At 30.6% G+C, this 19,042-nt stretch overlaps 1 protein-coding gene across 2 annotated transcripts in view; it reads right to left on the bottom strand.

Annotated features, from left to right (window-relative positions):
• The window catches only part of LOC132713674 (leucine-rich repeat-containing G-protein coupled receptor 5-like), a 47,484-nt gene that overhangs the window by 10,229 nt on the left and 18,213 nt on the right, over nucleotides 1-19,042 (bottom strand). For both annotated transcript variants that reach the window (XM_060696324.1, XM_060696325.1), the window contains exons 2-10: nucleotides 8,954-9,025; nucleotides 7,605-7,676; nucleotides 7,049-7,120; nucleotides 6,439-6,582; nucleotides 5,750-5,821; nucleotides 5,390-5,461; nucleotides 4,756-4,824; nucleotides 4,316-4,459; nucleotides 3,674-3,814 (exon numbers count right to left, since the gene is read on the bottom strand). In XM_060696324.1, coding sequence (XP_060552307.1) covers nucleotides 3,674-3,814; nucleotides 4,316-4,459; nucleotides 4,756-4,824; nucleotides 5,390-5,461; nucleotides 5,750-5,821; nucleotides 6,439-6,582; nucleotides 7,049-7,120; nucleotides 7,605-7,676; nucleotides 8,954-9,025 — 858 coding nt within the window. The remainder of the gene's footprint in view (nucleotides 1-3,673; nucleotides 3,815-4,315; nucleotides 4,460-4,755; nucleotides 4,825-5,389; nucleotides 5,462-5,749; nucleotides 5,822-6,438; nucleotides 6,583-7,048; nucleotides 7,121-7,604; nucleotides 7,677-8,953; nucleotides 9,026-19,042) is intronic.

Genomic DNA, 19,042 nt, shown 5'->3' with positions numbered 1-19,042 from the left:
ACATCATGTCATTTGTACTAGAACACCATGTCATTTGTACTGGTACAGCAAAACATTTGTACTGGTACATCATATCATTTGTACTCGTACATCATATCTTTTGTACTGGTACATCATACCATTTGTACTGGTACATCATACCATTTGTACTCGTACATCATATCTTTTGTACTGGTATATCATACCATTTGTACTGGTACATCATATCATTTGTACTGGTACATCATACCATTTGTACTCGTACATCATATCTTTTGTACTGGTATATCATACCATTTGTACTCGTATATCATATCTTTTGTACTGGTATATCATACCATTTGTACTGGTACATCATATCATTTGTACTAGAACATCATAACATTTGTACTGGTACATCATACCATTTTGTACTGGTACATCATATCATTTGTACCAGAACATCATAACATTTGTACTGGTACATCATATCATTTGTACTGGTACATCATACCATTTGTACTCGTACATCATATCTTTTTGTACTGTTACATCATAACATTTGTACTGGTACATCATATCATTTGTACTGGTACATCATACCATTTGTACTGGTACATCATATCATTTGTACTGGTACATCATAACATTTGTACTCGTACATCATATCTTTTGTACTGGTATATCATACCATTTGTACTGGAACATCATATCATTTGTACTAGAACATCATAACATTTGTACTGGTACATCATACCATTTGTACTGGTACATCATATCATTTGTACCAGTACATCATATCTTTTGTACTGGTATATCATACCATTTGTACTGGTACATCATACCATTTGTACTCGTACATCATATCTTTTGTACTGGTATATCATACCATTTGTACTGGTACATCATATCATTTGTACTGGTACATCATACCATTTGTACTCGTACATCATATCTTTTGTACTGGTATATCATACCATTTGTACTCGTATATCACATCTTTTGTACTGGTATATCATACCATTTGTACTGGTACATCATATCATTTGTACTAGAACATCATAACATTTGTACTGGTACATCATATCATTTGTACTGGTACATCATACCATTTGTACTCGTACATCATATCATTTGTACTGGTATATCATACCATTTGTACTGGTACATCATATCATTTGTACTAGAACATCATAACATTTGTACTGGTACATCATATCATTTGTACTGGTACATCATACCATTTGTACTCGTACATCATATCTTTTGTACTGGTATATCATACCATTTGTACTGGTACATCATCTCATTTGTACTGGTACATCATAACATTTGTACTCGTACATCATATCATTTGTACTCGTACATCATATCTTTTGTACTGGTATATCATACTATTTGTACTGGTACATCATATCATTTGTACTAGAACATCATAACATTTGTACTGGTACATCATATCATTTGTACTGGTACATCATAACATTTGTACTCGTACATCATATCTTTTGTACTGGTATATCATACTATTTGTACTGGTACATCATATCATTTGTACTGCTTCATCATACCATTTGTACTGGTACATCATACCATTTGTACTCGTACATCATATCTTTTGTACTGGTATATCATACCATTTGTACTGGTACATCATCTCATTTGTACTGGTACATCATAACATTTGTACTCGTACATCATATCATTTGTACTCGTACATCATATCTTTTGTACTGGTATATCATACTATTTGTACTGGTACATCATATCATTTGTACTAGAACATCATAACATTTGTACTGGTACATCATATCATTTGTACTGGTACATCATAACATTTGTACTCGTACATCATATCTTTTGTACTGGTATATCATACTATTTGTACTGGTACATCATATCATTTGTACTGCTTCATCATACCATTTGTACTGGTACATCATACCATTTGTACTCGTACATCATATCTTTTGTACTGGTATATCATACCATTTGTACTGGTACATCATATCATTTGTACTGGTACATCATATCATTTGTACTGGTACATCATACCATTTGTACTGGTACATCATACCATTTGTACTGGTACATCATATCATTTGTACTGGTACATCATACCATTTGTACTGGTACATCATACCATTTGTACTGGTACATCATACCATTTGTACTCGTACATCATATCTTTTGTACTGGTATATCATACTATTTGTACTGGTACATCATATCATTTGTACTAGAACATCATAACATTTGTACTGGTACATCATGTCATTTGTACTGGTACATCATAACATTTGTACTGGTACATCATATCATTTGTACTGGTACATCATATCATTTGTACTGTTACATCATATCATTTTACTCGTACATCATATCTTTTGTACTCGTACATCATATCTTTTGTATTGTTACCTTACAGTGTTGTTTTTTCATCAAAATATTCGGCGAAATTCGGCCCCATTCCCCCCTCAAAATAGTATGTTTTTCCCTCCTCAAAGCCTTAATTTCCCCCTATATGGCAGCCCCAATTTGCCTGCAATAAAAATCTTTTTTTTTTTTTTGCAACTTACTGCCGAAAAAATGTTTTATTTAATGCCTGTAAGAGTTACTGTTAAGCAAGGTTGTTTACAAATCGTTCTCTGGTAGGTAAGGGGGGCTACTCCCGGCGTCCCAACAAGTTTAACATGCGACGCATCGATATTTTAGATCCGTATATTGAGAAAAAGAGACGTATTTTAAACTTGTGTTGCAAGAGTTGCTCCCCTTTTCCATCGCAAAGATAAGTAAACAAATAAAATTCCCCCTCCTATTGCATTTTCCCCCTCCAAAAGGCACCGACCCCCTTCCCCCAAAAGTGAAAAAACACTGCCTTATAATTTTGTACTGGTACATCATACCATTAGATCATTTGTACTAGAACATCATGTCATTTGTACCGGTACATCATACAATTTGTATTGGTTCATCATTGGTTACATCATATCATTTGTACTGTTACATCATAACATGTGTACTGGTACATCATATCATTTGTACTGGTACATTATACAAGTTGTACTGATACATCATATATTTTGTACTGATTATTCATACCATTTGTACTGGTAAATCATATCTTTTGTACTCGTTCATATTATTATTTGTACTCGTACATCATATCTTTTGTACTGGTACATTATACAAGTTGTACTGATACATCATACCATTTGTACTGGTACATCATACCAATTGTGCTGGCACATTATACAAGTTGTACTGATACATCATACCATTTGTACTGGTACATCATACCAGTTGTACTGGTAAATCATAGCATCTGTACTGGTATATGAACGAGTATATTAGCCGGGCGCTAAATAAGTTTGTTTGTCGAATTTTCAAAAGTTTTGAAATGGATACGGTTTTAATGTATGTCTAAAACAAAAACCTTAAGAAACGACTTGCTTAACTGCGTCCTTAAACATTGTTTCACAACTGATATTGCCATTAAATTGCATATTATTATATTTTCATATACATATATCTAATAAGCAACTGCGGATTTAGTATTTAGATTATTGGAAATAATCTTTATTCGAAAATTAATGTCACAAAGAATTGTCACAATCAATAAAACTTGTATAAAACTTTATACGAATGAGTATGAGTTTTGTTTCATTAAAAATAAACAGTATAAAAGGATAACAAACATAAATATAAAACATACAATACAGTGAGTTGGTGAAGGTTTTGACACAGTTTGTCAGGTAGACTTGTTATTGAAGCTCTATCCAAACTTATTTTCTCGAGACTTGTTGATCCGGCAAGGTTCGGAAATATTGTTAACTCACCGGCCTCCGATAAAACACTGCAATATATAACCTCAAAATATGAGAGGTAAGATAGAAGTTTAACATATAGAATGAAGTATAAAGACAATGAAATAACGTGATTTTTCATACAGTATTTAACTTAAACCAAAATGTTTAATAGAAGAAATATAATTATGCTGTAATGATAAAATTTTGAGAAAAAAACTCCTACAAAATTTTAATAACATATGTCAAACAGAAAACCATTGGTGCTTAAAAGATCATTGAGATTGTGTTCTAAAATAATTTAGCATCTACAATCATATCTAATTTTTCTTACAAAAAAAAACACAACAAAAACAGCAACAGCAAATAATTTTAAAACCACTTTCTGACGTGTTCAATTCTATTTCATATTAAAAAAAACAACTGGATACATGTGTCCGTCACAATGTTACTGATCTATTTAGGTAATTAAGTAATATGTGTTACATACCGCATAACAAAGATCAAAATTTATCTAAACATTTTCAGAACGCGACCTCAAATACACTTACAGCTCTCCCAGATCTGGTAAACCACTAAATGTGTTAACACCGCACGAAACAATAGGGTTCTCTTTTAGGTTTAGTATCGACAACTTCTTGTTACTTGAAAAGCAGCCGTCAGGTAAATAAGCTATTCTATTTTCTCTAACTGATCTGAAAACAAGCAAATGGCTATCTATACTTTATCCAAAAAAAACCACCTATGAATTTGGTAAAAATTAAATTGCATTGTGTGGATTGCGGTTGCAAGGGGGTGCTATAAAGTGAATCTCGCTCTCCTATATTGATCTATCCTCTCTTATTTGACACGAACATCATAAAATATTCGACGAACATGTGATATTCCTAGACATATAAAAATATCAACTTGATGTAATGCACATGTAACGAGCAAAAGAATACAAATTGTTGTACCATTTTTAAACATATTATCTTAGTTTAGTACGTACAGATCAAATAGGTCAGGTAAGGCATTGATTGCAGCAGGAATTTCTGTAAGGCGGTTGTTACTCAGATCCCTGAAGTGGAAAATAACATTTCATATATATATATGAATACTTTTTAACTGTTGTGGCACATGGCATTACAATATTTACTAGTCTTACCCATTTAACCACTGTCACAGTATATATACAAGTCTACCTAAACTTCCTGTTATATCAAGAAATGTTAAAGTTAAGCTATAAAGGTTCCAAGAAAGTTTTAGTGATCGGAAGTAAAACGTCCTTGTAATCGCTAAACAGGGTACACATTGATTTGTATAAGATCGCAAGACAGGGTTCAGTGATTTCCTTTAGCTGCTGTGACTTTTTTACGTAATGAAAAAAAAACCAAAAGACTGTACACAATCAGTATCAGCAGAACATTCATATACATAATGCGGCATTCTATTTTTGTATGGAATGATTAATGACATTAACATCGCACGTTATCTATTTCCATTTTATTATCTTTTGTTATAGCCAAAGCACATGTATATATTTTCATGAACAGATTTTAAACAAAAACATACACAATATATAAATCATTGACATATGTCACTATTTTAAATCTTTTTTTTTTAATCTTATATTTTATACTTACAAAAGTTTCAATACTGGAAGTCCATAAAAGGCATTTTCGCTGATATGTGAGATTTTGTTATTTGATAGAATCCTGGAAAATACGTTATTTACAATTGTTAGAACTTTGAACATATATCATTTTTCTACTAAAACCTAGAAAGTAATTTGAGATATTTTTTATTTGTATTACTTATGTAAGGTCATTAAAAAAATCCTAAACAGAAACGCGCAAATCATAATATGTAGGTTCAAATAATGATTTTTAGCGCTCATAATTGAAATACAGTTAAAATTTACATGTTTAAAAAGCTAGCAGTTTAATGAGTTTCCATATCAGAATCATCAAATCTAAACGAGGTCAGTATATAAATATACTTACACGAGAGCTAAATTTGTTAAATTCACAAATGCGTAATCTGGAACTTCTTTTATCTGATTGGAACCAAAGTTTCTAAAATAAAATGTAAGACATGTTTTTGCAATATTATAATTTCAAACAAGCTTTAATGAGTATTAAATCATGCTATGGAACTTAGGTTACATTTAAAGGGTTTAGTTTTACTCGTCCCAGCGACATAAATGATAACAACGATTTGTGAATCATTGAGCAGCTCGCTGTATCGTTTTTATAAAAACGTTTTCTGACATGTGATTTCTGTACCATCGTAAAATAAACATTTATTTGTATACAGAAAGTATCAGTATTCTAAGACAAATGGATCTTCATGTCAAATGTAGCACATGTCAAATGTAGCACATGTCAAATGTAGCAAGCGTGGAGAGTCTCAATGATATAATTATTACTGTACATTTATTTATTTCTGAAAATGTTTGATTACATTATAAAATTTAAAGTGAGAAGATTTACAGATTTTGATATTTTCTTTATTTGATGTGATACACTCTAATCGTCTGCTATTATAAAATAACAACTGACAGAACAGCTAACAGTGCAGACCATGACCAGATGACACGGGCGTGCCGGTTGAGATCTTGGTCTGCACTGGTCGCATATGTATACACAAATGTTGTCCCTAGCAGACACAAGATTGATAATTCAAAACATACATTGCATGTAAAGTTCTTGCTTTGTTAAGTGCTGTCACCGGTATTTCTGTAAGAAGATTTACGTCCAGGCGTAGGTTACCAAGATATTTTAATGACGCAAAACTGTCGTCTGCCACACTTGTTATATTGTTGTTATCTAGATACCTAAAAATAGTAACATTTACATAAAAGTTCTAGTCTTAAATATCATAAAACGTAGCAGAAAATGAGTACAAAATGGCCGCACAATAAAAGACATTAAATTTTCTTAAACTGAACTATATGATAATTTACTTTTACAAATATCTTTCATAGAGAAATATAGACCCTAGTTGACATGTGTGTTAGCCGCCATAGTGATATTTTTTACAAATAATGACGTCACAGTTAAAAACATCACTACATGGTGACTGTCGCGATTTCGGGTTTGTTACGGTAATACCCTTTTCCAGATTTATTAAGGCTCTATATTAAAATTGTATAAACATTTCATTAAAACTTGAATTAATATAACAATGATCTATACACCGGTTACCATCCATGCTAGTTCAATTTTCTTTATATTTTAATCAATTTGTATCATACATAGACATTATAATTTACGGTCAACATTAGTGCATTAAATACTTACAATGTAACTAAAGAAGGAAGGTCACTTAAAGCCGCCACAGGAACTGATTGTAATGTATTACCTTGTAGATACCTGCATGTATAGTTGTTCATGTTTAAACATGTTAATCAAAACTAGATGCATATTATGATCAAAGCAATTGGCATCTTTAAATCATATTAACAGTCAATTTTCTATGCGTTCATTTACATCATGAAAATTGGCTGTGTTTTAGAAATTTATCGAAATCATATTTAATAAAATGACTAAATGTTTGGCAAAGCCCTATTAGAAAAATATATAGTTAATTAGGTCATTTAGTACTATTTTAGAAAATTTAAATTGAAACAATTTAAAATATGAATAGTTAAATCATTGTTTAATATACATTGGGATTACAAACTTTTACAGTTATACATGTGTAGCTACACGGTGCACTACTGTCCTCAATAAAATGATCTCAATATCGATATCAAATGTTACTGTAATAGTTTGTTTTCTACGGAAAATCGCACATTTGCCAAGTATCAGAGCGTACAGACCGACCTACGATTTTTAAACAGAAACATATACTTACAGGTGTTCCAGCTTATTTAATCCTGAAAATACGTTACTTGAAAGACTTGATATAGAGTTGCTAACCATACTCCTGTATAAAATAATAAAATATAATAATATTTCTGATACAATAATGACATAATAATGTGAATGATATAAATTATTTAAATCACAATCAACATTAATTGCAAACTGTTCTGGAATAGTTTAAACTATCTATTAATAAGTATTTAGACAGCCGGACAAGGTTGGTAATAATGGTACATTTTGTATATATACGGTTTCTAAACGACATGCCTGTTATATCTTACGAAAGAAAGAAAAATACATAAATAATAAAGTTTCATAACTTATGGAGGTCTTTATATTTTGAAATGAAATAAAAAAATATTTTCAAAAAAGAAAATAAGACAACAATTTGAAAGTAAGGCTGTTATTTTGAAATACTGTAACACCTTAATCAAAAGATAAACTTTTACCTATGAGAATGGAAGAATATGACGTTCTTCAGGCATCAATGTAAAACATTTACAGGTTCAATAACGAAAACATAACTACGAATTGATGATTTGCTATTGTTTATCGAAAAAGTAACACAAAAAAAATATTGAATATGGAAAAAAAATAAACACACAAAATAGTATATACTGATATAATTATGAAGATAAAATATTTCCTGCGACCAGAATAGCTAAATTAAATGATGACATGTAATATAAGTCTTTCTCCGTTACTCATATTAATAAAGGATTCCATTAATTTGGAGAACAGGAAGAAATAAAATGATTATTACGTTCCTAATGCCTCTGCTACAGCTTCATTTCATTTCAATGAAAAACATTAACTTCGTACAAGGAAGTAAATTGAATTTTTAATGTCAGATTATCCATGTCCTCTAGAAATTGTTCAAAAATAATTAAAATATTTATTACGGTTCTGATAGGCAATATCTTATCTAATTATAAAGTGTAATACTTCATTATTTTGACCTACTTTTATCTTCACTATCGAATAACGAGCATCATTTTAAATTGAATCATCAATGAGAGAGATCTAATATATCAGTAATGGTGAAATAGTTGAATTAAATGATGTTTTTGATTTTGGCTTCGAAGTAAGCATACGTCACTCAAGCATATACTTACGGTGGGCTTTATATAATCACGTACCTCTCTAATTCATTTTACACCTAATAAATTAAATTATGTTTCTTGTAGATACAACATGGCTTACATACATAAAGACAACAATTTCATATATTTGATAGTATTAAGAGGTCATATAAGTCATAATATGATCTGACGCGTTCAATATATCGTTTCTATGTCATACCATGCATATTTTACTCTTTACAACAATAAAACTTACAATGTATTTAGGCGAGTGAGCTCTGAAAAGGCACGATCTGGTAGATTGGACAGTTGATTCAAACTCAAATCTCTGCAAAAATACAAAATAAATATTTATAGGTTTAATTATATATCTTTCGCTTAATTTGAAATATTATCATCTTCATCACCCCAACAAAACCACCACCAATATCATCATCCACACAACCAACATTTAGTTTCAGCAACAAAACCACTACTAATTTTATCAATACCATCAATATAACCACCAAACCCACCACCACTTCCACCATCATCAATAACAGCCCTGTGACCCCTGTCAAAATTTGTTAGAGATTGAAATCGGAAACCAGACCAGCATCGTGCACATGTATCCAACTGTCCAATATGACAAAAAAAACTGAATCCAATATACGGGAATATATTGGACGGTCACGAAGTACAAATGCAGATTGTGGATTGGTTAGATTTATAAGAGTTATAATAATTCCTACTTTTCGCTCCTTTCCATTTTTAAGAAATCAATTAAAGATACTCAAGTTTTTTTTCTTTCTTTCTTTTTTATATAAATAATGGATTTATTTTATCGAACGGTTTGCAATTATCATGAGACGAAAATAGATAACAGAGGATATTCAAGTTTTCTCTATAAATTCAGAATTTACTTTCCTCGAGTTGTATTAAATATGATAATTTCCATATCACAAGATGAAAATAAATCCTAGAAAAATTGAATTTTCTGTGTATATATATACATGTGTATACAGTTTTCTCTTTTTACATGTGGCAATTTGAAAGACTTCTACTTAGAGTGTGTTTGTTGGCTGAAATAAGAAGAAAGTATGCAAGCAGTGAAAGTACAGAAAATAGGTTTCACTGCAGTGAAATATAAATACAATGTATTTGAAAATACGGAAACGAAAAAGTAAACATTTTATTTCATCAATATTTCTCAATATTTCATTTATTAGTACATGTATATATACGAGGGTTGTTCAAAAAGTAATAGGACTGCAGCTTTACTGTTCACATTTTTAAATTTACGTACAAAATTTTACATGAGACAAATATCGGAACATGTTCTCTATATACAGTGAAAAAATCAAAACAAAATGTAAAGAAATGAAATTTCTGTGAAATTTTCAAGTGACAAGGGGTACGAAACTCGGCGCACGCTAACAATACAATAATTGACGTTCATGACGTCGTAAAATAAATCGAAATTGTAATAAGCGTCATTCTTTCTGAAAGTAGTCTCCTTTAGTCTCTAGTTGTATGAGTCATGTAACTTTTACTTTGCCTCATATGTGGACATGAAGCAAGAAAAAAAAGCGATATCACATTCTTGTTCCACTGTTTAAAAAAACAAAATAAAATAAATGCCCGATAGCCGGGCATTCTGCGGGTTTTCTCGTGTTTTTTGAGTTACCGTGGAACTCAATAGGACTGAAAATGTTAAAGTAAAAGCAATTTATTTTATAAATTTACTCATGTCATTGTGTTTAAAACAATATGATTATATACAGAATAATAAAGATATTTCTCAATTGAAAAGTATCCTTTTCTACTTAGCACGGTCTATCGTTTATTAAAACAAGTTTTCGGCAAACACTACTTATTATTTCCGTTAACTATTACATTAATTTATTGATTACACGTATATCTAGTTAAATACAATAGAATAGTGTTTATAACAAATGTCTTATATTTATAATCCTTTGGTTAAAACTGAATAAGTAGACCCGAAGCAGATAAAAAAACGATAAACTATTCGCGTACCGATTACCGTGAATTCTTTTGTAGCGCTTTTGCAATTGACGTCACTAACGTCCCGTCAATTTTCAACTTTCATCATCACCCTTTCTCGTTATTGATCTTGTATTTTCAGGTTTTGAATTGCTTGTGCAAGCTGAAAACAAGTGTCTTGATGGCAGGATAATTGTCCTTTGTTTATTTAATCATTTTGTGTGTATCTGAATGATTATAGTCAATCTGTTGGCAAAATTTAACGATGGCACACATTTTCTGTTTGTTAACAAATGTCATATTTCTACATCTAACGCTATGACAGCTGCTGTTCAAAACTTAATAAATAGGCCATTTCATGTCCGAATGACTTCAAATTTGGACATAATGTCACATTAATATATTTCAACGTATTGATGGAATACAGGGGAAAACAAATAGTTATTTATGAACAAATTAGAAGTAGAACATAGCTCCAACAACTATATTTATGTGCTGCGCCGGGTGCGTGTTACCATGGTTATTCAATAGCAAAGGAAAAGCGCGTTTAGCACAATAGATTAAAAAACTTATGTTTGATTTGTAGAAAACATTTTACGATTGCTGTACATATGACAATATTCTAAATTGAATGATTTTTGAATACGCAAGACTCCCAGTCCTATTACTTTTCGAACAACCCTCGTAATAAATGTTTTCATAAAAAAAAGATTTTTCTGTATTTATATACTTTTTCTCCTTTTTAACCTTTCGATTTAAAAGACTTTCTCTTACATTTTTGTGTAATGGCTGAACGGCACAGAAAGTAAACAAAACAGCACTGAAAAACGGAAAAAATATTTCACTGCAGTAAGAAAAAAATATTTTTAACTTAAAAAATGGAAAAGGAAGATATCCATTTTTTTTATTTCATTAATATTTCATTTATAAGTAAATGGATTTCTTTTCATTTTATTTATTAGTAACAAGTATTATTTGGATAGGATTATATAAAGTAGGTATTTTTTGTAGTTTATCCTCTAGATGACGGCAGTATCTTCTGTACATGCTAGATCAGAGGTACATTGTGAATGACCGTAGAAAAGATTTCATGATCAATCACAACGAAAGAGACTTGTACCGTCCACTTATATGTCATTTTCATTGTGAATGATCATTAAAGTAACGCCAATTGTTTTCTTATATGTTTCTACTCTTTATTTTAAATATTTTTGCTCCAAACCATAAAACCCTCAGCAAAACTGTTGGTGGCTAATTTAATATTCAATATAACATCTTCTACTATAAACCTGCCAATATTTTTCTATATATCACCGTCACAATCACACGTACGGACGACAGGAACAATCTGTATCACACTTCAGTGAGATACGGAATGACAAAATGCTTAAAGAAATAAAACTATGAAATTGTTTACATCATTATAAAAGGTTGTCCACCTGCTGTATGAAGTAATTAAATATCAATTCACTGAAGCGAGACTCCAAACGGATATTGCAGTTATTACATTGTTTCTTTACAGGGAAATAATAATAAAAACATTTATAACATAGCAGCATACAAGGCATGTTCTAATTGTAGTAATTAATTTTACCTCAAGGAAGTGAATCAGCAAGATGTATTGCGAGAGAACAGCTGCCGGTTTCAGGAAATGAAAATTTAAGGAGGACAATTTATAGGACAAGTTTTACTTTTATTATTTGATTTGCAGTTCAGCACAGAAAACTAATTTTAGAGATTGGTCTTAAACAAATGTTAGTTTGAATACCCTGTCATCGTACGAGTTATTTATCCAAATAGTGATATTTTTTTTCAAATAAAAGAAAAAGTAATTTAATGTCATGGACCCTAAAATATATAATATGTAGCAATTGTCTTTTGACATTTTGATTAATCAAATACGATTTTTATTGAATTTACAATATTTAGTTATTTCTTTAAACTGACTGATTTGCAGTATGTTTGTCTACTGCACTGCAAAGACCCAGAAAACTATCAGTTGCTGTTTACATTTCAGCAAAAAAATGTGTTTTCCTTTGGAAAGAAAATCAGGAAACAACTTCAAACAAATTGTTTCAATTTGCTGCACTGACAGATAAACGCTTGCAGAGTTATACATGCCAACAGAACACGTTTCATTAATCACCATACTGACATTTTCCGCCAGGATTGTTTCCTGGAATTCTGAAAAATGTTTGAAAATGTAACAGTAAACGATATAAAAAAAATAAAACACTGTTTCAACTGAAAAAAAATAGAAAAAAATAAAAAGAAAAGATATATTTGTATATATTACGGACACTTGAATATTCAATATCAGACTGGTTGTCTTAATGTTTGTAAGGATGCTGGTGAAAAATGAGGTGCATACTAATAATAATAATAATAATAATAATTATAATAATAATAAACAACTCTTTATTTCACGAAGGTAGCATATCAAGACAAGTACAGTGCAAAATCTTAAAATCTTATTTTAAGCAAGGCTTTCAAAAATATAAAAAATAGACATACTAACAAGAAATTATTTAGATAATATTAGACTCAGCCACCACCAAAGAAGAGAGACAAAATATTATACATAATACAAGTATATATCGTCTTTAATTCATCTTTTGATGATGATACTAAATGTATGAATAGTGACTTAAGTAATTTAAGACTTACAGAAATTCTTGTTTCTAAACCAAATAGTCTTTCATAATTCCATACCAGTATAAAAAAGTATGTTTCAAATAATTTCTTTTGGATCGTTTATGCAGGACTTTTTTTTTCAGCCACAAGCCGATCTTAAATCAGTTTGACTTCCTGTAAAATTTACAGGGAAGAACTAAATATAAGAGGAGTTTTCATTGGTCATTCTAAAATAACAAAATGAAATTTAGGAATCTGATTGGCTATTTTAAAATAAAATGTAAAGGATAATTCTTGTCATTCTAAAATAGTTCTAAACTAAAATTTAAAGGATAGTTACGTTCTTGCCATTATAAAATAAAATGTAAAGGATAGTCCCAAAGTAAAATGTACAGGACTTCCTAGTTAAACTTAAATTACTCAGATATCCCACAAAATAATAAACACTGCATTCATATCTCATTATATTTCTAGTGAACAGTTAATTTTACGTAAGAATTTTACACAAGGTATGAGTATAGTATCAGAACATATCAGGTACCCTTAGTTTATTATGTTCAAATAGTGTCTAATATAATTATATATATGATTATTGATGTATTCAATTGAAATAATTGATAAAATGTTCATACTTTTCATATATTTTTGTTTATAAAAATAGCTGCCGACCGACTGCGTTGTTGTTAGAAATTGAGTTCACCTAACCAAACACGACAGGTCCGTTTAAAAACAGATACATCTTACAGTGTTCCATTTTTAAAGATAAGTAGCCCGGTCAAGGTCATTTAAAGTGTAGGGCCAAGGTCAGTTCAACCTTTCAGAAGATCCTGTCCAAAAGGTTGTTTTGTTTCGAGTATGACGATAATCCATTTATTTATTTATTAAAGAAGTTTTAGTCAAGTTTGGCAAAACTCAATTAAATTTCAATAATTTAACCTTCAATGTTAAGATAAAAATAAGACAAGATCAATGTGAGCTCAATACAAATGAAGGTCTTATTCTAAAGAATGTTGAAGTCAATCCATTCATTAATAACAAAGTTACAGCCAGTTACAGCAAAACAATGACATTTCAATAATTTGACCTTCAAGGTCAAGGTCTGTCTCGTCTACTTTAAGGTCTATACTAGAAGATTATTATGTTCAGAGTGGAAGACAAACCGTTCAAAAATAAAAGTGAAAGCCACATATAGAAAAATCAAGCAAAATTTAGACATTTCACCTTGAAGGTCTATGTCATTTATGATTGAAGGTCAAGTTTAGTCTGGTCTATATAAAGGTCTTGTCCAAAGGGTTGTTGTGGCCGTGTATGAAAACAATACAAAAAGAACATAAAAAGTTATGATGGCAGTTAAAGTTTGCAGGCAGGAACGTCCATGGCAACGTCAACGGGAACGCCACCATAACCGTAACAATACTTTTATTTCTTTATTTAAAATGATCAGTTGTCATTTTTTTGTTTTGTTTTTAACATAAAGTGAAAATGACAGACAAACAATTAGACACTGGCTGAGTTTGAATACACAGGTAGCTGGTGTATAAGTCTTATAACATCAAACGATAATTTAACAACTGTTACAATAAAATACAAAGATGGCGTGACAACTCGATATTTAAATTCTGATCAATGTATCCAAAGACTATTCTATATACATTTTAGTCTGCATCCATGGAATGAGCGTTTGTAAAAACAAACTAATAACGTAAAGATATATTAAATGATTGTAAATGACATTCCGCTATTTATCTTATAATCGGGAAACTATGTTTAACACCGCAAACTACATGTGCAATTCTTTCAAAATTATCAATTTTTCATTAACCATGTTTAAATGTCGAATCTGTCTTGATTCGCTGCTATGAAACCACAATATCAAATTTATGATGTTCATAAACGAGTCCAATCTAATAAGACTTGCAAATAAATTAATTGTTCGTACATACCTGAAAAAAGTTTTATGTTTAAACTTTCCAATATACTGCTTGAATACAGTCAGGAATATGTGACAAGTATAGCAGGAAATTGTCTCATGTATAACAGAGACCAAGTGTTGCTATTAACAATATATTCAAGAGCAATTTTTAATGTCAATACATTAAAGCTATAGTCCAAATTCATATGAACTGAATGAAGTACCTCAACATGTACGACTGAAATCAACAATTTAATCATAAAATAAACTGATATTTTCTCTTTTGGAAAAAAGAAAAGAACGTAACTTGTGAATTATTACAGGCGCGAATGGCATTATGGGTGAAGCAGGGCATAATGGCGAACAGCAACCAAATGTAAACGTCTTAAATACCTATCGGCAATACGGCGTTTGGTCTTCGCCGCTAATCTTGGTTGCCGCCCTTTCCAAGAAATCTAAATAGCCCCGATCTTTTCCCTGTCTTGTTGATGGTGTTAGTTCTTTCCTTTATTGCAAATTGCCTAACATTTTCTTAAAATCTGGAGACAGCCCTAGATCTAGATTTATATGGTCTGAGGTCATTTTCGAAATTTCTGTGGATCATGTTATACTTTTGGCACAGTAATTAGCTATTTTCCTCTTTAATATTTAGCTGCGTTGATTGCGAACGATTATGTCATCTAAACTTAAAAAGTTGTTTAATGAAAGCAGTCATCTTGAAAGTCACTGAGTCGCTCATTCACACGCCTATTATGGAAAAATAATACCGATTTTGAGGTTGAAGTTACATAATGACCTTAATCCAGTCAAAATGACCTTGAAATACCCTAAATTTTTAATACTGTATAGTAAAAGGTAGCATAGGTATTAGTTTAAACATATTTATGTAAGCTCGATTGCGAAACAAGTTCTTGCAACTTATATCAATAACTTTCGAGTACGTTTCCTTGAACCAACCAGTATTGATGTCATATGAAGAAACATTGTCGTGACCCGAGTAGAGGTCGAACCCATGATCCCTGGGTTGTAAGGAAGACACTTTCATTACTAGGCAAACGCTCTCCTAACATATGTATTATTATATTATAATAATCAGAGCGAACATAAGAGTCTGTCTACCAGTATGTCTGATTACCTACATAATAGTCAGGGCAAAACTAGATTGGTTCACAACTAGTGTGACTGATTTACTATAGCGCATTAACGGCGAAAAAAGAGTCGGCCGACAACCAGGGTGAAAATACAGTCGGCCGACTACCAGTGTGGCTGGTGTACAATAAGATATTTAGGGTAAAAATAAAGTCGGCCGGTAACCACTCTGACTGATTTACAATAGAATATTTAGGGTGAAAATACAGTCGACTGAAGACCCGTGTGACTGATTTACAACAGAATATTCGGGATGAAAATACAGTCGGCCGACAACCAGTATGACTGATTTAATTGTTTATCTAAATCTCACTTTTGTACATACATTAACAAAGATATAAAAGAAATTCGTGTACAAAACCACTCTTAAAGAGTTATGAGAAACTAAGGACATGTTCATAAATAATAAAAAACAGACAATTTTGTATCAAAATATTGTTAAAAGCTGAACTATGTGACAGCAATAAAACATACATTACACATATGAAACAAACGCATGCTACCTAATATCCAAATTTTGACTATGATACATGTGTACAGAGTAAAGTTAGCCATTATATAATAACTTGCGCCTCACGCATAGTATGTATATATATCAAAGCAGGCTTTGGAAGATTATTAAGCAATATTTTCCAATGATATCAAATATATGAATTATCACTATACATAAGAAATCTGTCATTCGTTTTACATAATTATGTCGATATAAAGCGCCTCTCGTATTTGCGCATAAAGTGGACATTAAACAGGGACATGTAGCTCATCTTTAATGTTAATACTACACTACATTATGGTGGCATATTTCTGCCACCAGATAACCTGATAACAAACTAGTTAATTAAGAGGTTAACTAGTTACGTAACTAGTTAACCTGATAATTAACTAGTTAATTAAGAGGTTAACTAGTTACGTAACTAGTTAATTTTTTCAATAAAGAAAAGATCATAACGGGAAATAAATGCATGTTAGTGTCTGCAACTGCCATCCTTTTATTATATCATCATCTTAAAATTAAGAGGTTAACTAGTTACGTAACTAGTTAACCTCTTAATTAACTAGTTAATTATCAGGTTAACTAGTTTCGCAAATACTTAACTAGTTAACCTGATAAATAACTAGTTAATTAAAATGTTAACTAGTTACATAAAAACGTAACTAGTTAACCTGATAAATAACTAGTTAGTTAAGAGGTTAACTAGTTACGCAAATACCTAACTAGTTAACCTGATAAATAACTAGTTAATTAAGAGGTTAACTAGTTACGTTTTTACGTAACTAGTTAACCTCTTAACTAACTAGTTATTTATCAGGTTAACTAGTTACGTAACTAGTTAACCTGATAATTAACTAGTTAAGTATTAGGTTAACTTGTTAGGTATTTTCGTAACTAGTTAACCTGATAATTAACTAGTTAGTTAAGAGGTAACTAGTTACGCAAATACCTAACTAGTTAACCTGATAAATAACTAGTTAATTAAGAGGTTAACTAGTTACGTTTTTACGTTTTTACGTTAACTAGTTAACCTGATAATTAACTAGTTAAGTATTAGGTTAACTAGTTAGGTATTTTCGAAACTAGTTAACCTGATAATTAACTAGTTAATTAAGAGGTTAACTAGTTAAGTATTTATTTAACTAGTTAACCTATTAATTAACTAGTTAATTATCAGGTTAACTAGTTACGTAACTAGTTAACCTCTTAATATTAAGCTGTCAATAAGGGATGGCAGTTTGCAGGCACTAACATGCATTTTTTTCCCGTTATGATCTTTTTTTTATTGAAAAAATTAACAAGTTACGTTACTAGTTAACCTGATAATTAACTAGTTAATTAAGAGGTAAACTAGTTACGTAACTAGTTAACCTCTTAATTAACTAGTTAATTATCAGGTTATCTGGTGGCATAAATATGCCACCATACTACATTAACTGGTAAAGCTTCATAATTACCAGTCACAATTTTTAAAGGAGCAAATCCACATCTAAATTTGGATAATGCGCCCCTTTAATGTCTTTTTATTATTTCTGATTGTACATAATGTTCTGTTTTATATTCTTGTTAAAATATTTTATATTGTCTTAGTTTGTTGCCTTTTGTTCGTCCGCTTACATCAGCAGTTGAATTTATTCTCGTTAACCAACAATTTTTTAGATCCAGAAATAGTTTGTCTTCCAACGAGTTCATTATATTTGATCTCTCACACTGACTATAGAATTCGTTTAATAACAAAGATTTATCAAGACACTTTGGTGTAATTTTATTTATTTCAAGCATACATTTTCATTTTGTTTTACATACTTTACGACCATTTAAATACTTATAAGACATTTTCTTGTATACTGAAGATTTATGATATTTGGGTTTTACTATCTCAGAACTTGGTCTCATTAATAAATTTTATTAACTAAATATTTGATAAAATGGCTCCATGGAAGGAGGAATGTCTGTTCTATACATATTTGTATAGTATCTCTAATAAATATTTTATTAATAATAATGTACTTTACCTTAATTTGTTTTATTATTTCGCAGGGCTTCCAAATAACTCAAATTTTGTATGTCATTTGTCTGTCTTAATCATCAATAAATAGCTTAAATGCACCAACTTTAATGCACTAATACAACAAACAACGATATTTTGTATAACATCAATAAGTTATTGCTAG

The sequence above is a fragment of the Ruditapes philippinarum genome, unplaced genomic scaffold (assembly GCF_026571515.1).
Source record: "Ruditapes philippinarum isolate M1 unplaced genomic scaffold, ASM2657151v2 ctg2877_1_1_1_1, whole genome shotgun sequence".
Lineage (NCBI taxonomy): Eukaryota > Metazoa > Mollusca > Bivalvia > Venerida > Veneridae > Ruditapes > Ruditapes philippinarum.
Note: the sequence above shows the minus strand (reverse complement) of the source record. Positions and strands in the feature narration are given on the sequence as shown.